This window comes from Pantherophis guttatus, chromosome 6 (genome assembly GCF_059756535.1).
Source record: "Pantherophis guttatus breed Tessera chromosome 6, ASM5975653v1, whole genome shotgun sequence".
Classification (NCBI taxonomy): domain Eukaryota; kingdom Metazoa; phylum Chordata; class Lepidosauria; order Squamata; family Colubridae; genus Pantherophis; species Pantherophis guttatus.
Genome location: NC_142068.1, coordinates 39,869,147 through 39,893,902, shown reverse-complemented (window position 1 = coordinate 39,893,902; position 24,756 = coordinate 39,869,147). Strand labels below are relative to the sequence as shown.

The window sequence follows — 24,756 nt, the reverse complement described above, 5'->3', positions numbered from 1 at the left end:
GTGGTACAAACTGGCTGAATCCCACAACTGCCACTATCCTACCCTCAGTCTCCACCTCAGGTTAGCCATTCATCTCAAAAATTGTTGTTTTAATACTTATCTGGAAATTAGTTACTTGGATCGCTTTTTTTCAGCATTTTTTGCCGTTGATAGCTTAATACAATAAAAAGTCTTCTCTATATCATAGATGTTCACTTTGCCTTCATAAAAACACCAACTGCCATACCCACTCTAACGAAAAAAAAAACCCATACATTACACAGATACTAATGTTACAAACTTTGGTGTAATTGTCTGCACTAGTTACTATTTTTTCTTCTAATCTTGATTAGTCAGATGTAACAGGACACATATTAAGTAAAATGTTTTTACGGTGCTACCTGGTCACTTCTTATGCGATGATATTTCTGAGAACAACTGAGAATATGGTGTTCATTATTGCAAACAGGTCTGTGAAATAACTAAAACTGGCAACATTGTTCACTTTTTCTCTTTACACACACACACACACACACACACACACACACACACACACACACACACAGGCTCATTTTACATTATGTCACAGTGTAAATTGTTCTGTTTTGCATACTCTATGAACCAGGGGTGGGTTCTACTTACCTTTACTACCAGTTCGCAACTGAATCACGCATGTGCTTGCTTCGCTCGCATGCACACCTTGCTTCTGCGCATGTGCAGATCACTGGTGACGACATCCAGGGTGGTAGGCAGGACCTCCCATCGGTTTTAATACTGGTTCTTATGAACCGGTCCAAGCCAGGGGCAACCCACCACTGGTATAAACCAAACATGACTTACAGAGCAAACCATAATTTTATGACTTTTCATGTAATAAAAACCCAGATAATTTTGATTTATTCAGCCAATCATGGTTCAAGAAACCATTTCCTAGTGTGGCATGTAACTGTAGGGATGGGAAGTGACATCACATGTGATGAATCATGACAGCAGCAAATAAAGGATGAAAAGTACATATTGTTTATCATTTGTTTTACAACATCATGATGCATATGATATAACCCAATCATTTGTAGGTGATGTCAACATTTGAGTCATTCTTTCCTTCTCCCTCCATCTTTCTCTTCCTCTCCCTTCCTCCCCCACTCTCTCTCTCTCACACAATTTAGTACCTCTTTGAAGGAGGACTGCTCCTGTAATTATTAATGAAATGTTACAAACAATCAAAGCAGATGTATTTGTTCTCTGTTTCCCTTTCAAATTGGCAAATAGGGTTTACCATACAACCATACTGTTCTAATTATAACTGCCTGCTCTGTTTGGTATATTTTGTTTGTATGTGGTTTGCGATGGTCATGAGAAGTGGATTTTATTGTAAATATTTTATCTTACCCAGAATCTGCTTGCTTCTCTTCATTATAATTTTTTCCTGAAGAGTTGACTGATTATTTGGCAAAAGCTACAAAACCAAACAGCAGAAAAGATGATGGGCAATTCCAACAAAGCTTTTGCAAAGCTCACAGATGGTTTTCAGACTATTTAATTTTCCAAATGAACTGGCCTCTGTCCATTGTATGCCTCCAGCATGAACACATTTTCTCTAAAGCTGTGCCACTAAGGTGAGAATGTTTTCTTTTTTAAAATCAAAATAAGGAGATTAAAGTCTTCTGTAAGGTTTACAGTTCTTAGCTTCAAGCAAACTCCTCTTCATTGAAAGAGTCACGTTTTGTGAGTACCTTATCTTTCCAAATATGTTTCAGCAAACAAGTTGATCCTCATTCTTTTTAATCTACTGCTGACTAGAATCTAAGCTGGGAAAGCCTAGGCTGATTGCAAACTGGCAAACAAAGCTTACTTATGCAGCTGACATTATATAATCATAAAGAGGACTGGAGATTTTCTGTAATCAAAATCTGCACTAAGGCAATTCAAACATTATGACTGATGCATTTGGTAACCTGTATGAATTATAGACGCATCTTTGCCTTATTTCAGTTTTAAAAACATTTTATACTAGAATACATTTGTACATACTATTCTTTCTAAACAGCCATCCAGAGAAGCAAAGTCTATATAGAAATCTATAATGTAATAAATTTGGATCAACAATAACTACATTAGCAACTGATCTGGTTATTGAGTAGGGATATTATTATTTCATGATCCTGTCTTAGAATATGAACATTTTTGTCCCATAATCTTTACCAATGAGTATTATGACTCTATGAACTCCAGTTCAAAATTTAATTTGAATCTGATAAACCTTCCCAAAGGGCTTCTACTCTGGCAGATGTTAGAAAGAAGCTGTTGCTGTCTTCTTAATATAACTGATTATTTATTATTTACTGAATAACATTTATAGCCTGTCCCAAGACTAATAGACCCTGGGCAGCATACAACATAAGAAATTACAATACACAATAAAAAGTAAAGTAAATCCAGTCCATCATTTTTCAGTACTTTTATATAATGGTTTCCCAATCAGGTTGGGTCAAAGGCCTGGCTGAATAGGACTATTTTCACTTATGTATGAAAAGAAAGGTTGACTGCAGCTATGTGTACCTATTAAGGGGAGAGAATTCTATAAAATGGAGGCTATTAAACAAAAATAGTCATTCATATCCTCCAAGAAAAATGGTGGTGGTGGGGATACCCAATAAGTCTTCATTTGTTCACTTGACTCAAGAAAATTTGACTCTGGCAAGCAGTTACCAGATGCATCCTAGTGTTGAATCATATAAGGCTTTGTAGAACCACTATCAATTGGGCTGGAAACCTACCGATAACCAATGCAATGCAATGTCTTTAAATTAGATGCTTTTTTACACTGGCCAGGTTGTCCTGCCATCAATCCAACTGCATTATTCACCAGTTACAACTTCTATTCCAAAGTCAGTTTATATAGAGCATACTACAGTACAGATAGTCCTTGACTTACAACCACAATGGAGCCCAAAATTTCTGTGGTTAAGTGAGACATATGTTAATGTCATTAAATGAGTTTTCTCCCACTTTACGACCTTTCTTGCCACTTTTGTTAAATGCACTGCAGTTGATAAATTAGAAACCTGGTTGTTAAGTCAATCTGGTTTCCCCATTGACTTTGCTGGTCAGAAGGTCACAAAAGGTGATCACATGGCCTTGGGACACAGCAATGATCATAAATATGAAGCAGTTGCCAAGCATCTGAATTTTGATCACATGACTGCGGGGATGCTGTAATGGTTTTAACTGTGAAAAATGGTAATAAGTCACTTTTTTCTGTGCCATTGTAACGGTCACTAAATGAACTATTGTAAGTCGAGGACTACCTGTAGTCCAGCTGAATGGTGATCAAGGCATGAGTCACAACTTCAGGAGGATTCTGGTACAGACAGGTCCATAACAGAGGCACTAGCCCAAAACCTACCATAGTTTCTTCCAGCTCTTTGAACAGGAACACTGTATCATCTTTTATAAATGCCAATGTTAGCAGTGACATATTAGTTTTAAAAAAAAGAGGCAAGAGAAATTCCTTGATGCAGTTCTGCAAACATGAGCTAGATTCATGTCTAAAAGTTAGCATTAGTGATAGGAAAAAACAGCATCTTGTTTTAACACCAATCCTGAGATCAGCCTATTTTTTTCCCCCTTCGCCTGCATATGAATTAATGCATTCATTACTAACCCTGAACTATAGCAGAAAAAATCTGGCAAATAACCATCCTATTATTAGATGGCTCTGCAATTAGAAAAGTGTGGGTATGCATACACACACACACACACACACACACACACACACGTTAAAACTCTAGAAATATTCTATCTAATTAAATCCAGTCAGCCAACTCCTAAAATCCTTTATTTCTTAGCATCCGGAAGAATATAACCCATGTGCTTCAGACACCTCCCTTTTCTTATCTGTTGTATTAATAATATTAGAAATAGAATGATCCAAAATTATTTATTTTTAAATATTATTCAGGTGCAAGCAGTAAGTAAGAAAGTTGCATCCTATGGAAAACAGTCTTGGCGTTCCATTGAAGTTGAGCAATAATAATTTCTAAATGTATATAGTTTTAACAGACAATCATTATCCTCTTTTTGTTTTTAGCAATTGCTGTTAAAAATACACTTAAGATTCTTTCGTGTGTTTTTTTATTGAGTGCAATTTTATTTTTAGTACAATAGTTTTGAAAGTTACTATTACAAACGTGGACAATTTTGACACAATCAATGAGTTGAAAGAGAAAGGGGGAAATGTACAAGGGGATGCAATCCTTTACAGATATCTCATAGACTATGTACATGACAGGATCTCTTTTGGCTGGAACAGTGCATGTGACTGGAGGTTGGCTCCTGTTGTCTTTGTTCTTCAGGCCAGAGCATGTCCTTGACACAAGAGCCTGACAGCATCTCCAGGAGATCACAGCTCATTTGCAGAGCATTGTGGCTACCTTGCCAATGGAAATGGAGTAGGGGACTGCAGTGGTAAGCTTGACTGTCTGGACTGGCATCTTTCCATATACTTCTGACATCAAATAAAGGCATAAAAAGATCCCTAAATTTTAAAAAAAGAAGAAAATAAAATAAAGATATCAAGTAAGTTGCAAAGACTATCCATGCTGTATAAATCATCACTTATTTATCCACTTTTTGGAGGCTAATAGAAGAAAACAGAAGAAAAGATTTAAATTCTACTAGTCTACAAAAGGAGGAACATTTTCATAATAATTATGTTAAGCATGAATGCATTCACTAACTAGCATATTTCATTTGAACAATAGAACTTTTTTTTTTCCTTAAGAAAAAGCTTGTTCTAAAAAAAATATAAGCCTTTGCAAAAAGTGGCATCCTAAGAGACTGGTATTTCCTTTCTCTCATGTAAAGGCATTCAGAAGGGTGAGTCCATGGGTTATAAGAGTCAAAAAAGCCAAGATGGCGGGGGAGCAGGCAATCAATGCTCAATTGCTTGCTTACATGCTTGCAATGCATATGGCACACATGAAAAAGGAGCAGGGCTTTGGTCTCAGTTACGCTTGCCATCCTGACCTTTCTGATATTTCTCCCTTGCAGAGACTTCTGATTCAGAAGACACTGTGTGCCATCAATACCCCTATCCTGCATTATTCAGTCTGGTCTCCTTTTAAAACAATGATCATTACCACAACTGATGATACTGAATTCCATTATTTATCTATGCCCAGTAATATATGAATTCAGCTATATAATAAATATCAAAATTTTAGGATAACTTTTAAAATATATTAATAGGCCTGGAAATGTTATAATAGAACTATATAGGAAATTCAAAACTATTTGAATAATGGTCTGTTATTCTTCGATTTCTAATTAGTAGATAATATCATCCAAAATTAATATTATTAGTTAACATACTCATTAGTGGAACAAGAGATTCAGAACATAAACTATTTAAACCTTAATATATCCCTGCATAGCTACATTTTAAATGTTTACATTTAAATGACCCTAAATCTAAATCATCATCCAGTATATATAGTTACTCAAGCTATCTTTTCATTTTGATTGAGCAACATGAATGGTGACTCTTCTGAGGACCACTAAAGAATTAGATATCCCCTAATCCAAATCTCCTAAAAGCAAACTCAAACTAAATTTTGTACAATTTTCTTCATTGCCTAGGAAAGATTAAGTGTCAACATCTGGTATCTCAGGTTAGAGGAAAACCTCATCCCTTGACAGTTTCTGTTTACATTAATTCAGTCTCTCCCTATTTTCAACTTCATTATCTATTCTACTTGAAACAAAAAAATTAAGTTATTTAGGTCATCCTTACTTTAACCCACATACATCTCCCTTGAATGCACTATTAGAGCAATCTAGGAAGATTGTATATTATTGCAGACACTATATAGCTGTTTCTTGGCTACACTTCATATCTATTTATTAGAAAATTGGGGAAAGGTATAAACTTTGTCATTATAGGTAATCCTTGATTTACAACCACAATTGAGCCCAACGTTTTTGTTGTTAATGAAACATTTGCTAAGTAAATTTTGCCCCATTTTACGATCTTTCTTGCCATAGTTGTTAAGTGAATCACTGCAGTTGATAGGTTAGTAACCTGGTTGTTAAGTGAATCTGGCTTCCCCATTGACTTTGCTTAATATGCAAAATATGAACCTGAGACACAGCAATAGTCATAAATATGAACCAGTTGCCAAGATCTGAATTTTGATCAAATGATCATGGAGATGCTGCAAAGGTTATAACTGTGAAAAATGGTAATAAGTCACATTTTTCAGTCCTATTTTAACTTTGAATGGTCATTAAATGAACTGTTGCAAGTCAAGGACTACCTGCATCTTCCTTCCTTCCTTCCTTCCTTCCTTCCTTCCTTCCTTCCTTCCTTCCTTCCTTCCTTCCTTCCTTTCCTTCCTTCCTTCCTTCCTGTCTGTTTTGGAACACTATAGTTTTCATTGATTAACCCTTGTAATATGCTGGGCTGAGGTAATTAACTGTAGCCTCCATTTTAAGATCAAGAATAGCTCTAGCTCTTGGACATATTTGCTGAGATCTATGCCTTTAAGGTAGGAAAGTTAATAACAGAAGAATTGCCCCGATGCCTGCATGAGTCATAAGTTTAATAAAATAGGACTTCCTTAATGTTGTGGCAGTAATAACTTCTGTCCAAAGGTTGACTTCTTCCCTTTTTTGCAATTCTGTCACAAATTGCTCAGACTGCCTATATTTAACAAAAGCTCTGCAAAACTTTTGTTTCATTTCTTAACATCAAACTCAGACTGGGTCTTAAAGATAAATAACAAAATGTTTAGAAACTCTGCAGTCAGGATTTAAAATCTGGTCTATATTTGTACATGGGGATGAAAGAATATCTACTTCCCCAAAGGACAGTAACCGAAAGAAGACACCCATGACATGCCACTTAATATTCACTAATGTAAATACTGTCCACCAATCTGCTTACTGGGATGTAAATTTATTTTTGCTACCTGATTGAGTTGAGATGGGGATAAAAGAAAATATGGACAGGAGAGGTTGTGAAACACATACTACTGTAGATTATGATTCCCATTTCATTAACAGCTGGCTTTAGGGAATGGCCACAGCTGAATGATAGAGTTGATATTTTGTTTGCAAGCTCTCCAGTTCAATCTGACAAATTTAGAGCTAGGTATTAAGAAAGACTCCTCTGTCAGTCACTTTAGATAAGTCTAAAGTGATCCAACAGTCTATCCAAGTAGAACATAGCCTTCTAGGAGAGGAATTATGCCAGAATGTTGGAACAATATATGTTGAGTGCTCTCCTCCATGGGCTAAATCTTAAAGTGAGAAATGGCATAACATCAATTTGTAGTAGAAACTAGCAGTACTTAATAATGAAAAGAGAAATATAGAGAAAGCTTGTCACTCTTATTATAAAACAGAAGTGCAACCGAGCAACAAAATACCATTATTTTATCCCATGGTAAATTGGTGAGTGGGTCTTAGGTTGTGGGTGGAAAGCAAATATGCTTTTAATACGCAATTGTACTAAAAAAAATAAAGTTACATGTTAAATAGTGAAGTAATTGGCCGATTGAAGAAAACATTGCCTCCTTGACTAGTCTTCAATAAATAGGCTAGCAATACAATTATGCTGAAACTTTTATTTAGTAATTTTGAATTCACCAGCAAAAAAAAAAAAAAAAAGAATGAATGAATGAATGAATGAAGGGTTAAGACCAGACATAGAAAATCAGACAGAAGAAGGAAATAGAAGTAAAAATTATCTGATATAATACACACACACACAAACCAAGGTTAAGCAGACAATATTACTATCTTAAGGATATTAAAAATAAATTAAAGTTCAGCTGAAATCAATGTGATTTATTTCTATATTTTAGGAGCAGGAAATAAAGAAGATCAGAGAATCTATAGAAGTATTACATGAAGAAATGAAAATAAAGAAACATTCAGTTCAATTTTATGTACCTTATATTTTAATAAACTAAATATCCAATTCACATATTTATTGGGAAGAGAAGTACTGTACATGTAGTTAATGAGTTACTTTTGAATCCATTTATGGGATTACAATCCTAATTATCTACTCGTAAAAATGTGTGATGGGACCTGCATACACCTGGAAACTCTGAAGTTATAAGTTTTATTAAGAATCTGAGATGCATAAAGACATTAGGCATTAGTCTTACAAGTAAGGACATATTTTTTTTTAACTTTTCCTCATTAAAAAACGTTAACTATTGGCACTATTTTTCTTCAATAAAATGAAAGGTATCCAAGTATACTCAGGTGTAATACTACAAGGGGGTTACATTTGCCTCTGGTCCCTTAGCAGTATTAGGTTGATCTTTATGTTTTATTTTATTTTATTTATTTTAGAGGCCAGGCAACTCCAAATGCCTTTGGCAACTTTCACTTTGAAACCAAGAACAATACAAATTAAAAAACAGATTATAGATATCCAGAACAGTACAGAAACCAATCTTACCAACAAGACAATCTGCAGGGGCTCAGCAGCCGTCCTACCCCAAAGTCTGGGAGAATAGCCAGGCTTTCAAAGAGTTTCAGATCATTACGACAGAACCATATGGATCTCTAGGGGGATACTAATCCAGAGGAAAGGTCCTGTGACAAATAAGGCATGCTTCCTAGATCCCAACAGTTGATATTATTTAATTGAGGGGACCCGGAATGCACTTGCCATGCTTGATCTTACTGGGCATTACCAGATGGGCTAATTACAGCTAATCTTCACAAAAGAATCTGATCAAAATTTCTATTCATTACAGTGATAGATCATTGTAATCATCAAAGTTCATCAAGTGTGTGAGGTCCAGTTGCTACTCTAAACATCCCGAGATTAGAAATCTGACACAAGGAGACAGAGAAACAGAGATAAAACACGTTTTAGCCTTTGTCACAGTGGATATAAGGAACAAATCACTGTACCAAAGGCTTAACTGAAAATGGATTTTGAAAAGGTGTTTGAAGAAGAAAGAAAACCAGCATCGTCTGAGTGTTCTGGAAACAGACATTAAAGAAAATTTTCACAGATGTTTCAGAGAACAAATTTAGCCCCTTCCCTCCTGGTGGATCAATTGTAGAGCAAACCAGTGTGATAGAGTGATGAAAGCCTTGGTTAAGAGTGGAAAAACCAGATTCAAGTCCAACTTCTGCCACAGAAGCTCACTGGGTGATTTGGCTCTGTTACTGTATCTTAATACAACCTCCTGAATAGTACAAAGTTGTTGCTGCTGTGGGGAAAACCTGGAAATGAGAAGTGCTATGTTTCCTATCTTAAATTCCTAGAAGCAAAGTCATATGTATTTCTAACAAATCAAAATAATTTGGGCGGAAAAATACCAGCAATCAGTAAGGACATATTAATGAAGGTAAGATATTAATGAAGGTAAGATAATGAAGGTACTGAGTTTTCAATAGAAATAGAGTATATTTTTTACAATGTTTTTTTTTTTACAATTGATACTAGGATAGTATTATATAGCTTCAGAGAGAGAGAGAAAAAGGACACAATTGTTTTTGGATATAAGAAAGTACCCCAATGGAAAGATAGTGAATTACAATTCATAACTAGATGAGAGAATTACAGACCCAAGACCAGAACAGAAAACTCTCAAACAGAGAGCTCCAGTTAAGTGTCTTTAGTACTTAAGTGTAATACAAAAGAGACAGAGATTAGAAACTCAGAGATAAGGGACAAAGATAAACAATGGTGATAGAGTGCACATGAGAGGTTAGTGAAAGAGAAAGTAATTTAATTTGTTTTTTGGTAAATTGACAAATTCAACTCTATATTTCTACCCATGGAAAGCGATGCTGTTGCTGCCCTCTCCCAGTGCCTGGAGACTATGGGGGTCTGGAGAGGGGATATGTTTTGACTTAACCCTGGCAAGAACAAATGGCTCTGGGTACCTGGAGTTTCAAGATTTAGAAGTTTAACGTCACTAATTCTGGATGGGGTTACACTACCGCAAAAAGACCTGGCGCACAATTTGGGAGTTCTCCTGGATTCACTACTCCTGCTCAAAAAGCTTGGCTAGGAGAGCCTTTGCACAATTCTGTGTTTTACGCTAGTTGTCTTTCTTGGATTGGGAGTCCCTAATGATCAAGCTCTAGTGTTTTCACAACTTCACTATTGCAATGCAGGGCTACACTATCTACACAGGGCTACTCTTGAAGAATATTTGGAAGCTACAACTAGTGCAGAATGCAGTGGCATGGGCAGTTCTTGGGGCCCCTAGGGTGGCCCATGTCAAACCCGTCCCATGAGCTGCATTGGCTGCTGGTCTGCTTCCAGGATGCTTATCACTTTTAAAGCCCTTCATGGCATACTCGTCTTCAGAAGTTATGGGTGCTCCAACACTGGAGATTTTTAAGAGATTGGACAATTATTTGTATAGGGTTTCATGCTTGAGCACGGGGTTGGACCAGAAGACCTCCAAGGTCCCTTCCAACTCTGTTATTCTGTTATCTGAAGAACCATCTCATCCCAATGAGATTGGTCTTCCTGTCCATGCTGACAGAGGAGCCATGTGGCTCAGTCAAGGCTTTTCAGCTGATGGGATCCAGGAGAAGAGCCTTTTCTGCCATGGCTCCTGCCCTTTGGAACATCATTACCACCACCACCCACACCCACCACCCCTGAGAGATCTGCACCCATCTTTTTAGGTCTGAAGCCCTGGCTTTGCCAGTTAGTCTGGGGTCCCAGTGAGGATGCACCATTCTGGACTATTGGATTAGAAAATACCTTTGCCCATATTTTTGTGTTCTGCTCTTTCCCATCTTTTAATTGTATATATTATTGTTATTTTTTGTTTTATTATTTTAATGTGTTATACTTTTTAATGTTTGTAAGCCACCCAGAGTCATCTTTGATGAGTTGAGTGACACTTTAAATAGAGATAGATAGATAGATAGATAGATGACAGATAGATGATAGATAGATAGATAGATAGATAGATAGATAGATAGATAGATAGATAGATAAAAAATTGAGACAGTCCTTTATTGTTGTGTGGCAGCAATTTTTCTAAGAATGCTTTGCTTATGTCCTGCAAAGATTGGGAATCTATTGAAACCTAGATGAAAGTTGTAGATGGTAGTTGAAGAGGTTTGTTTAAACGTCAGTAAATTAATGGAGCATATAGAGGAAGGAAGGAAGGAAGGAAGGAAGGAAGGAAGGAAGGAAGGAAGGAAGGAAGGAAGGAAGGAAGGAAGGAAGGAAGGAAAGCCCAATGAATGGTTGATGATGGGGGGGGGATATTCAAAAGCCACATATAAATATAGAAAAAAAATCTGACTGAAAATGAATGATACATTTGCAAAATAAGGTCTCTGTAACATAAAGAAGAATGTATGTGTGTTGATGTATATGTGCATGTGAGAATCTATTGCATTTAATATGCACACATGATAAATTATTCTGATATTCTTAAAAATATTCCTTGTTGATACCAATAGTGATAAAGTCCACCTTATTACAATTTATTTGTCAGTAAATTACCCAATGAAAGCAAAAAGTGTGGTTAACATATCATGTAACAACTACCGTAGGACATCAAGCAATTCCTGCTTCAAATTTCATGGAACAAAAACTTGGCAAACAAGGCACAGATGTTACACACCAGTATAAAGTCAACATGGTTTCTTTCCTGCAATAAATTACAGTGGAAAAATAGAAACACAGGCAATAGAGACTGAAAATGTGTCTCTGCATATGGAGGCATGGTAAGAAAGAAACATTAGCTGAAAGAGAGGAGAGGGGGAAGGGGGACAGCCACTGTCCTGGATAGTTGTCCTAATAATGTCTTCTCCCTGGGGACTCCCAGTTGTCAACAAAGGACAGATTCATAGGAACAGGGATGATAGTTTGTCAGCCACAATTATCTCAAATGGGGTTTTGATTCCTTGAACGGAAGGAGACCTTCATGCAGTTAAAAGTTAAAACAGACTGTTAACAGTGCACTCCTGCTATGTACAAGACAAAGCTTGTTAATTTTCAGAAGTATTTGAAAGGGGGAATCCACAATCAAGGCTATAAACACAGATGTCAGACACCAAAGGAAATTTATATAGATGTAACATAACCCTCAGCGTGGCTTCAGATTCCTTTATGGTTTTGCTGTACTGAATGATGACATTTTAGAGAGGAGCTGACTATATATTTAGCAGATGGTTAATTCAATTATTTTCAAAAGGAAGATGAATCAGGGAGTCTATGCAGAGGTCCAAAAAGTTTTTAAGCAATGGAATGAAAAAAACAAGACCACAATTTCCTTAAATACCTACATCAGAATACCATAACATACCTACTCAACTGCAAACCATTTCTGGTACAAACTTGCTTTTTCCTTTCTTTGTCCTCAATAATTTCAGATCAGAAATTAGCTCATTGTGCCAGATAAATGAATAGAAAACTAGACTGAGGAGCAGGAATGTGGAGGCAATCAGTGTCTATGGTAGATGAGGGGAAAGCACTCCTAACCCAGAAGCACAATGCAAAAGCCAGCTTCTTCAGGTTGCAGAGAGTAAATGTTTTTTTATTGATTATAATGAGCTAGCATTGATTTGAGCACAGACTGCACATTGGACACGGGCATGTTTTGCACCATATATGAGGTTCAATTCTCAAGTGATAGACGTGGTGGTCCATTCAAAAGAAAACTATACAAGCTCCTTGAAAATTATCATAATCAGGATAAACCAAATATCTTAGCAAGTAGGACAGCAGGATTACAGTGGCAGGCTATAGCTCTTCTCTACAATTTGAGTCTTGCCTTCTACTTAGGGTATAAGCTTTAGAATTCCAATGATGCCTGGGGGTGTTTCGGTACTTTGATTCCTTTGATGCCTGCCAGGATTTATACCCCTCCTAATTTTTTCCATTAGAAAAATCAATTAAAACAAATGGGAGAGTGGTGCAGTACAAAGCAAAGCGTGGGTTACCAACATCATCTTTATTTCCAAAGGTCTCCGGGGTCCCATAAACTTTCCTTAAAATCAAACCTAACATGGGCTGTAGCCCATCTGTCAGTTGGAAATATGCCCACCTGCCCAAGAAAAGAACAAAATTAAGCAGGGGTAATAGGGTGTATCCTGCAGGCTCAGGAGAGAAGAGAGGGTGGCATGTTGCATTGTAATAAATCAGTGCTTTGAAACTGATCATGGATCTCATGGTAGTCATTGTGAGAATTGGAGTCCTGCTCACTAAATTCAAAATGTGCCCCACAGCCAGAAACAGTTAGGGAACCTGAGAAGGCTCGAATCCCTTGGCAACATTCAGTCTCAGCCTAGGAAAATATTTGCATGCACATAGGCTTAAAGTACACAGAACTGATCAAAATATATACTTCACGATCACCAAGATCTCCAAGATCTCACTCATCTCGCTCACTGTTTTGTTTTCTGGCAAAACTTGCTAATTTTGCCAAATAAGTAAATTTTGCAGTTAATATAAACATTATGTTTTAGAAAAAACCATTAAATATTTCATGCCACAAATATGTATTGGAAGAACATTAAATTGCCTTTAATATTCCCTGGAACCACTAAAGAAAAGTTATAGAGGGGAGAAATTGAAATATAAGCCAATATTTCTATAGATCATGAAGGAAACAAAAACCCACATGAATGAGATAAGCCTTCTAAAAAGCATAAGTCAAAACATTAAAGGCATTAACTAAGAACATTAAAAGCAAGACAATTAAAAAAAAGGGTAAAAACTAGGAAGGGAAAATAAAAACCTTAGAATCACAACTACAAGGACTTCCAGACTGACATATACTGTGGAGACACCTTTTTCCCTCACTTTCAGCAAATGTGACCTATATCCATCTAGAAAAATATGAATAAAAAATAAACATATTAAAAAGTCCCTTCTTTACTTTAGATCATCCTTGATCATTAAATGTTTCTACAGCTTCTAGAGCCCTCAAAATCCATTACTGAGGATGCTGAAGGCAAAAAATATAATGATTTTGCTTTAGTAGATAAGCAATTTTTTTATTTTTATACTTGATTTATCACACTGAGGAAAAGATTACTAAGGAAGGAATTAGTATTTTAAATAGCATAGCTCGTCCAAAGTTTATACATGATAAAGCTTCCTTTACATGTTCTTTCTCTCTTCAGGCAATTACAAACTTTTAAAAGTCTGTAAGGTTCCAGTCTGAATAGTTACCTTATTGACTAGTACAAGAGGTTCATAGATTAATAAAGGTCTATAGTGATGATTTGAATAAAGTTTTTTTTAACATTATATTTACTTACATAACTGATTATGTATGCTGGTAAAATTTCTACTGACCAACAAATTATTGCCTAATCTCTTTATTAACAACTTTACATCTAGAAAGGAGAACGGAAATAAGGAAAATGGCAGACCAGACCTATCTGAAATAGCACAAAACATGGTAAACTAAGAACACTAGAGAACATCATGGAAACATTTCTTAGTAAACATGTGTATAGAATATAAGTAGAATAAGCAAGTGGTATTACTACATATTGTTTAGCCCAGACTTACACACACATATTCCAGTTATGCATTTTGCCTACAAATAAAGTAAAAAGGATAGAACCCAATAAATTCCACATCATCACAATATCTCATTACGTGCCAATTTTGGAGGCTACCTCAGGAAACAAGGCTCACAAAATAATCTATTCTTCCCATTAATGCTGAACAGTTTTTATTCCTTCGTCACAATGATTTACTGTTTCAACCCACACTATAAAAATGCATATGTTCTAAACTAATAACCTATGAGTTTGCCTATAATAACATTTACAGATTATTATTGTGCTTTTGGAGACGACTCCCATTCACCTTCCTGATTGTCTTTGGAAAGCATGATTTGCATTTTAGATAAAATAATCTCCAGGCTTCCTCCTTCTGCAACATAGTTCTTGGCATGAGCTGTATTTCATGCTGTCAGTTCCACTCATTGCTAATTAGCATGGAGAATTGCACTGATGTTAACCATCATTTTCATCCGTTCTTCCCACCTTCAAAACAAGGGTTTGGTTGCCTAATGAGGCTCCTGAGGATAATCAGAAAGGCAACAGGACACATTCATTTATGCTGCAGCTCAGCTACACCAGGGCTATCATACCGCAAGTGAAATCATTCTCCAGTAAGTGAAAATTACAGACACAGGGTGCGTGCCCATGGCAAGAGGGTTATAATGCAAAACTGCAAATGGTAGAAATGTGCTGCATGATATGTGCAAGGACAACCTATAGAAAGGAAGTTTGCTGGCTATTGTAGTTCTGCCTCAAATTTGGTGATTGGGCTCAAGATCCAAGAAAGCACAAATGTTAACAAGTAAATGTGATCCAATTTGAACATGAACTTGGGAAATTCTGTTTAATTACATTCTATATATATTATACATTCATACATCTCTCACTAACTGCATTCACATTAAAATACAAATAAGTTGCTGATTGTGCCTTTTCTAGATACAATTTAAATGAGCATGTGCGGTTTGACTGTTTCAAGCAATATTTCCAACAGAAATAGGAAGGAACACATATGATATGCAATGCAGGAAGATAAAAGTATTGTGTGAAGGACAAGGGAATACATTTGTGGAAATGGTAATTAGACAAGTGGTGATTATTTAAAGATCTATAGCAGGGGTGAAATGCTATCGGTTTGCCCTAGTTTGGGCAAACAGTAGCGGTAGTGGTGTGTGGTCCAGTGAACCAGTAGCGATGGCAGAACGAAGCTCCACCCACCCGCCCAAACGTTGTTACTTCCTGGCTTTAACCAGGAAGTAACCTGTTTTTGACCTTCTGCACATGCACAGAAGGCTTTGCGCATGCACAGAGGGTCCAAAATCTCATGTGACATGTGCACACACTTCTGAACCGGTAGGGAAGGTAAGTAAATTTCACCCCTGATCTATAGGTACACTTGGTTTGGGAAATGTCTGCCTTCTGTTTGTTTCTTTTCCTTGTATTTTGACCCTTGGCTTTTTCCTATAGCCTATCCTTTGTTGTGTACAGACAGCATCCAAACATGGCATGAAACATGATCAGGCCATTTTGTTTTATTTTTATTTTTGAAAAATATTATTCGAAGTTCAGGGACATTTCAGTTTCTTTTTAAAATAGTTTGAAAGACTGCTATCTTATTACTGGAAGTTCCATTTTTATGAAAGAGAGCCACAAATTTTTTACGATATGTAAATAATAGCATTTCCATAGATATTTTGCTCACTCAGCTTTAAAGAAAGGTGTTTAACTGGAACGGATGAATCTAGGGTTAACTTATTAGAAAAGCAAAGCCTTTTACGTTTTGCAAAGTGATTTGCCTGCCAGAAAAATTCAAATAGAGCCTGAGTTGAGAACTGGTATACATTAAGGTTTGTTACAGTTTTAAAATCAATTCTAAAAGGGGAACCCAAAAATGTGATAGCTTTCCAAGTGAACACATTGTAGTTAAAACTTATCAGGAGCATTTAGAAATCAAACATAAAAATCTACCTTATATTCTTAAATTGCATATGTGTAGCCTGCAGTTGCAAATCAACATCAATAATTGTAGTAATTCACTCAAACCCATAATGCATAAATGATGCTCTGTGTTTCTGTCCCTGCCAGCTGGAAAACTCCTACAACATCAGAATCAGCTACAGCCTGCAGTTTCTCTGCCAGCATATTGTATTACAAATAGTGTTTCTCCAAATTATGGGAAGTCTGCAGTATTGTAGTCTGTGACAACAGCTAAGTATCAGGTTATGCATCTGTTTATCATAATCAAAAGTACCACAATCTTGTAAGACACATTTTTTCTTATAAAAAATAATTCTTCTGTATGAGATTTTCAAATATTAATTATTTAGTTCTTTACCTATGCCTAATTTTGCTCATCAAGAAAATAGCAGGAATATAAGTATAGCTATTTCCTGTGAAATAGAAGAATAAATATGCAGTTTTACATAGCATTCCTGAGATGTTATAGAACACATACAGTATTTATGACCTATTTAAGGAATAGCTAAGAATCAGTTATTAGAGGGTAATGCTGTGAGTCTCAGATGTTTTTGAGTTTTCATGTCTGTGATATTTGCCACAGGTGGTTGCTGTTTTATTATTATTCCATTTAAAATCTACAAAGTTTGCTTTCATTTTAATGTTTAAAGTAGGGGTGTTTTAATTTTAGAAATAGTTTTTAATTATTATTGTTTGCCATGCAAAGTGTCAACATTGAATTGGTGTTGGCAGGATATATAATAAAATAAATGAATAAAATTGTGATCTGTGAACATCAACTCCTGTGATCATTGTATCACTAAAAGAAAGGAAATTATTAATAGCAGGACTTGCTTAGCTATAAGACTATATTAAAATTGTCTATGATAAAGATTTTTTGCTTTGTTGAATGCTTCATAATTCTATACCAGTGGTGGGTACTCCCGGTTCTGACCGGTTCTTTAGAACTGGTAGTAAAAGCGGTAGGAGGCTCCATCCACCCGCCCTCCCTTCATCAAGCTGATGAAGGGTGGAGAACTTGTGGCTCAGAAGTTAATACAACTGCCTAACGTGCAGGCAGCCCAAGTTCGAATCCAAGTAAGGGTATGGCTAGCTGATGAGAGTTAAATAGCTTGAAATGGATCTATACGAGCCTCCCTTTATTTCTTTATCAGCAAAGTAAAACATTCCATGTAGAGAAACCATTAGTGATGGAGTCCAGAAATATGTTTTAAAGGATTAGGTTGCAATGCCTGGGAATTCAGCCAGGAGAAGAAAATATTATTTAGAATTTTGATAGCAGTGTTAAATAACTGATGATCTGTCATACTGAAGATGAAATAAATCTGCTTCTTTTGCTTTTCAGGACATAGCTAGATGCAGTGGGTAGAAAATAGGTTAAATAGCCTTTAACAGTTAGGAAATAGGAAGGTCTTCCTTAGAAAGTAAAAATATTTCTCCTTTGCTGTAAGCATTTAGCCAGATACTAGATGGCTATCTATCAGGATGCTATAGGTATTACTTGCCCCGGAGTTCTAGCACCGGACATGGAGTTGAACTAGATATCATTCACGATCACTTCTAACTTTATGATCTAAGAAAATATATACAAGGTGCACTTAAAGCCAAGCCCCCATAATTCAGTCAAAATGTTTTGGGTTTTTTTTTCAGAGAAAATGTCACGGTACTTAGGTATGTTGAACATGTCTGACATGTGTCAAACAAGTGAAGTGTTTAGAAGGAAATGGCAACAAATGTGAACATGTAATTTATATCATATTATATATTCATTTCAATTTATATCATATTATATATTCATATATATATTCATTATATATTTGTTAAAATAATTAATTTTAGGCCACTGTTGGGATTATACCTTGTCGCTCCATATGATGCACTGATATTACTAGTTGGACATTTATGGGGGCTTAGAGGGATTTGGATGAGTTAATTGTAGTTTCAGAAAGTTAATACATTGTAGCTATGCATACAACATTACCCTGCAGCAAGAAAGTACCAGGATTTTTGAACATTGCCAAATTTGAAAATAAGCAGTATGGAAACAACCAACCAAAAATAAATCCAGATAAAATGAACATTTTGTTGATCAACAGGAATTAAATTAGACTCAAGAATTAAAGTCTGAATGGGATTATACCCCCCCCCCCCGAAGATACAAGTTCCCAATTTAAAAAGTGTCAGGACATTGCAAGGGTATAAAATATGGCAGCTAGCCTACTAATCAATGCAAAACACAGGGATTGCCTGAAACGGGACCTAAAAGGTTTACACTATTATCAAACACAGATAATTCCATTATAGATAATTTAAAACTTTTTTTTTTTACTCTTTGCATTTTATTTATATGCATTTGTGTGATCTTTCTTTTTAAATAGTCTGATTTTTAGGCCAACCAAATAATATGAATTCATAAATGATCATCCAGAGATTCAGTCATGTGAAAGCTTGGGAATGCTTCCAATTTTATCTGCAAGAATGGCTCAGAGGATACAGTGGAAAATAGTGGGACTAGTGCTTTTGTTCTAAGATAAGAAATGGAAGCTTTTCTGTTCCAAGGTAAAAAAAAAAATATAAAAAAGGAAGCTCTAATCGCTTTATACTGCAAGGATATTATGACACAAAAGCCCACTGCAAAAAGCACCTTGCAATTTATGTATCATGCCTGTCATGGGTCTGAGAGTTGCAAAATCTATTGCAGGAAATAATCCCGTGATGATACATTAATTATCATGAACGTGCATTCATTGTTTAGGTCACTGAAGATGCCTAATCCTTTGTATACCCAAGAGTGACCCATCAGTAAAATGCTGATGTGATACAAAGAAGAAGAAAAAACAATTACATACAGCCCAAGGCTTCCGCTGCTGTTACCTACAGAGAAGGATCCTGGAGAGCTTTAAAGCACAAAAGAGGAAAGAAAAGGTTTTTCTCATTTAAAAATTGGTACATTAAATCCAAGGAAACCTGACAGGCTGAGAAATAATGGCCTGAGTTTACTCTTATTTAAAAACTGGCTGCCTGCTGCTTTTGCTGCAATCACCACTCAGGCTTTCAGCACAATTTCAAATTAAATATACATAAGTGCTTTCAAGAGCTGTTAATTTGAAGGTCATTAAAGAGCATAAAACATATTCCTTTTATTTATAAAGAGGCACACAATAACGCTATGCATACGGACTCTGGTTCTGGTCTCTGCAGCATTTATTATTTCTAATGCAGAAGTGATTGACTTTCCCCAGACACAGATATCACAAAATACACCAACACACACGCACACACACTTATACACACATGCACAGTGGTTTGCAAGCATCCATTGCTCAGCCTTTCTTGGATTTCAAGCACAAGAGAAACAGAAAACAGGGGAGTAACATATGCATTTGACAAGGGGAAAATTCTCCAACTCAGGGGCAAGCACAGTGCCTGCTGTTCAGTGTTCTGGTTGTACTCAGTGCATTCTAGTCAGTGCCTTGATATACCGTTCTGTGACAAAGCATCCTGCCACTCAGATCTGCCTTCACCTACTTTTGAGTTCTGCTTATAGGCCCGCCGTGCTCAGTGGAATTGTAAACAGCCATTTAACAAACACTGCACCATCTGTCTGTATCTGTAAGGGGCATTTTAGCACTTGCCTAGCCATTCAGCGAAGGTTTTATTCTGGCTGTCTAAGACTCCCCCTGCCAGCAAAGGTTCTACCCGTGACCTTCCTTCTGCCCCCATCTTGGCAGCGAAAGCCCCTTGTGGCCACCTCTTCCAACCTCCTTGCCCTTCTTTTTGCTTCTCTTTCGCCACAGCTGTCATTTTCTGAGATAAATTACCTGGTGTTACAGCCTGTCAGCATTCTCATAGCATCTCTGCTGCACAGGAGGAGGGAAGGACAAGGTTGAAGTGGGTGGGATAGAAGAGGAGAATTGGAATAGATGGAAATAGGCCACTGCTTCAGAAATTCAAATAAGAAGTCTTTCAGATTTAAAGAAGCAAGAGAAAATAAGGCAGATTTAATCAAAAAGAACAGAAAAAAATGAGCTTGATAGATAAACCAATGAGCGGGGGAAAAATAATGAAAAATGAAATATAAAAGAATTATATTTTCATGGTTTTTGATATTAATAGCATTCAATATTATTAAGAATATAATCAGATGGCTATAAACAAGGCTTCAGAAGCTATATTTTCAACTACCCTGGAGAATGAATGTTGGGCGAGATAATTACACGTAGATCACAAGCCAACAGCAGTACAGCACACCAGAGTATAGGAAAATAATCAATGATACTATGTACTACATGAAAGTATTTTTATATATATTAAAAACAAAACAAGAAAAAATAAATATGTAGCAAGAATGTGACTTGTTTAAGAACTTTACTTTCCCAGAACATCACATGAGAATTTGGGCTTCAAAATGAAATATGAACATGCATAGAAAAAAATGACTTTTTCACAATAAAAACCTCGGTATCTATGATTCAATAAATGCTATAGCAACTAGCGGGTTTTCAGCAAGTATTAGATTAAATATAAATTAGCATAGTTTCCATTATCATAGTGTTTTACAAATCTTAATCATTCTTATACTTTTATAGTTAACCAGTTTAATTATGTATAGCATTCAGATTATTTATTATAAAATTGATTGTAATTCTATAGATCTCTCTCAGATTTTAATTCCTGTACTTTGTAACTTTATATTAACAATTTATTTTTACCTTATTTTATTTTATTCATATGATTTTAAAGAGAATCGCCTTGACCTTGTTGTTTTTAAGGGGGGAAGTGAAGGTTTTGGACAAGGTTTCAAGATTCTAGGTGGCGTGGTGGCTCAGTGGTTAAGACACTGGGCTTGTCGGTTGAAAAGCAGGCAGCCCAGGTTTGAGAAACAAGTGCCACACGATGGGGTGAGCTCTGGTCCTCGCCCCAGCTCCTACCAACCTAGCAGTTCTAAAGCATGCAAATGCAAGTAGATAAATATGTACCACTTTAGTAGGAAGGTAACAGCGCTCCATGATGTCATGCTGGCCACATGACCATGGAAATGTCTTTGGATAGCGTCTTGAAACGGAGATGAGCACTACTCCCAATAGTTGGCAATGCCTGTGAAAGTAAGATCTGCAAGGATTCCTTTTTTTCAAGATTCTCTTTAATAGATCCTACAAAAATAAAGTAGCATTCCAGCAATCCCCAAGCTGTCCATTTCTAAGCCTATCTCTGAGGCTGATCATATTCCACATCCCTCAAATAATTTTTGTGCAGAGAAGCAAATCCCATGTTTTTCAGAACAGAGCATAATGTTGATTTTGAGCAAACATACAAATAAGTACACACTTAGGATAACCTGAAGGGTAGAAAATAAATTATGGATTAATATGGAATGGCAAGGAATAGAGAAGCCTGTATAGTGTAGCTATTGATTATTCTGTGGCTTGAATCACTGGACCATGTGGAAGGAGCATTGGTTATTCATGTCAATAGCCATTTGGACCTGCCTTCCTCCTCACAAAAAAGTGGGATACAGAAAGAAGGAGTCTTTACAATATTTTACATACATACATAATATATACACACGTGTATGTGTGTGTGAGTGTGCACTTGTATACTGAATTTACATGGAACATTATGGCCAAGAAGAAAGTCTTTAAATTGGAAAATCAAGGAAAACTCAGATTAAGTGATTTCTAAATAAAGGTTGCTAACTACTGAAACAAATCAATAGTTAACCTTCAGGCACTGTATACTGTCACACTGTATACTGTCACACAATTCCTATTTTTTAGGAATTTTTGACATACACTTTTTTTAAAAAAATGCTGACATCTTATTAGATTCTACTTTCATATTATATCAAATTTTGTAAGTTTGGTATTTGTACCCAAAGTTTTGGGAATTTACAGTAAGAATAATACCTTAAACTTGTAGGATATAATGGCCTTGTGAAATGTGAGCTACTTGTTTAAATAGATTTTTATTTTTGGAATCCAAATGGAATCCATTTGGAGATCCCATGAAAAGCATAAGTAGCACATTGTTAATCTCAGAAATAAGTGGAAGTCAAATTAAACCTATGTTTCTCCACCCAACCCCTTACTTCCTTTTCAATTTAAAAGGTAAAGCCCACATAGATCATCTATTTAATTATTTTAATTCTTTCTAGTTTATTAGTTCTGAAACTGACAAAAGTATTTATAGATGCCCAGGCATGGACCAGCCATTTCCAGAAGTCTTTCAGAAGTGTCAGTCTGAAAATATTTGGTCAGAAAAATATTTGCTCTGAATATTTTAAAGGTGCTTTCCAAAAGGGAAAAGCTTCTTGAATAAGAAGCAAAACATTTTCAAGGAAAAAAACCAAGAAAGTCCAGTTGCTTTTTGAAAAGTACCTTTGGGACAACCATGGCCTGGATAATTGAGAATCTCCATAGACATATACTCTGAATAAATTTCAATCTTCAGAATTATGTGAACCACATCTTAGGATATTAAAAAAATTGGCTCATGAGCCGGCTTAAATTTTATGCATTATCTCTGACAAATCGTAAAAGGGAGGGTAAATGTCCTTATGTTCAAAAATTAGTGAAATGATGATTCAGTCCTGACACTGTAATAAAATGTCATTTTGGAAGATTCTACAAGATGATCATAAAGAATTTGATCATGAAAAATAATATAATAATTACTAGAATTAAGCAAGAATTATTGTAAGAGTCTTGCCAGATTAAATTTATTTTACTTCTCAATTAAATAACTTTCTTCCTAATTTGCGTGAGTACTATAAACATGGTACCTTTTTATTTCAGCAAAGCTTTTGGTAAAGTATTCTATGACATTCTGATTTACAAGACAGTTCAGTGTGGGTTAGATGGTGTGGGAGTTACATGGATACATAGCTGGCTGAAAAGTGCATTTATCAAGGGATCCTTATTGAATTGGGAATGCCCTATTGACTAGAGTGCCACAAGATTCGATGCAGGGTCCTTGCTCTTCCACATGGAGAAAATACTTGTCAAATTTGCAAATGATACAGAAGTGATTTGGATAGGCAACACCTTGGACTAAAAATGAGAAATGATCTTCATAAAGAAATGTGTTGCAAATAAGAAACTTTTTTTTTTTTTTACATTTAGGGCAGAAATAAAATGCAGAGTTATAGAATGGGCTTAGTCACTATACATGTGAAAAGGATAGTTCTTGTGAAAATAGTTCTTGTATAAAAAGATCTTGCAAAGGTACTTGATTGTAAGCAACATGTTTCAAGAATGTGATTACCTACAAAATAGGCAAGTGGATTTTAAAAGAAGTATAATTACTCCCCACTCCCAAAGAAAAATCCAAGAAAATATAAAAGTTCCACTTTATTCTACATCAGCCACATTACATATTCTGTATTGTGCCAAGTTTGGAGAAACTGGAACAGGCTCAAAAAAGGGCAACAAGGATCAAAGTCCATAGAAATCCAGTCCTATGAAAGGAATTGAAGGAACCTCCTAAGCATATGATAGCATTCATGAAATAACTGAAAAGTTGCATATAGAAGTTCCCCTTCACTATATGTATTAAAGAAAGGTTAGGCAGTATCTACTAGGAATATTCTTGTATGCATGTTGCATGCCTGCATTAAACAGGGGTTGGATTTGCTGAAACTGAAATTCACATTTCTTGACATTGCTGAGATTGAGAAACACTAGCCTAAATGGTCTTTCAAGGTCTCTGAGTCTTTGTGTTTTTATGAAATTTTTTAAAATCAATTTTCTTAGCTGTTACTATTATGAATTGAATTTGCCTTTTTTCTCAAACTAGGGCATTGTAAAGAAATTATGTTTTTCAAAGAATGTAGAATGTTGAATCCTTCCTACAGTGTATATGACTACCTTTCCATGAGCCAGAAGCCAAAATGGCCATTTTCCTATTATCACCAGATAGGTAATAAGGTAATTGCTCTGTTACTTCTAGGAAAGGCTAATAAATTTCACAGATGTGATGAAATAAGGCTTCAGAGCTATAGAAAAATGTCATATATTCCATTAACTGAGTAGTCAGACAGGCAAAATGTTATGTTTATAAATTCAGCCATCATAGTCATGCTTTCATACTTTTTGAATTTATTGTAATAAAAGCAAAAGTCATAAAACATGAGCACAAAGGCTCTTTCAGTCGACCTTGCGTGAATTTCAATGGCCTCTTTATAAGATTAATATTCAGAATACATCTTTTCCATGCATGTTGCATTTGGTTTGACAACATAGCTGAATACTGATTTTTACACCCATT

The 24,756-nt window shown here is 35.8% G+C and overlaps 1 protein-coding gene across 4 annotated transcripts in view; it reads right to left on the bottom strand.

Annotated features, from left to right (window-relative positions):
* Positions 1-4,102: 4,102 nt before the first annotated feature.
* EPHB1 (EPH receptor B1) overlaps positions 4,103-24,756 on the bottom strand; it is a 370,380-nt gene continuing 349,726 nt past the window's right edge. For all 4 annotated transcript variants that reach the window (XM_034439598.3, XM_034439597.2, XM_087872718.1 and 1 more), the window contains one exon: positions 4,103-4,519. Coding sequence is in view for 2 of the 4 variants with exons in the window: in XM_034439597.2 (XP_034295488.2) it covers positions 4,252-4,519 (268 nt within the window). In the remaining 2 variants the exon portion in view is untranslated. The remainder of the gene's footprint in view (positions 4,520-24,756) is intronic.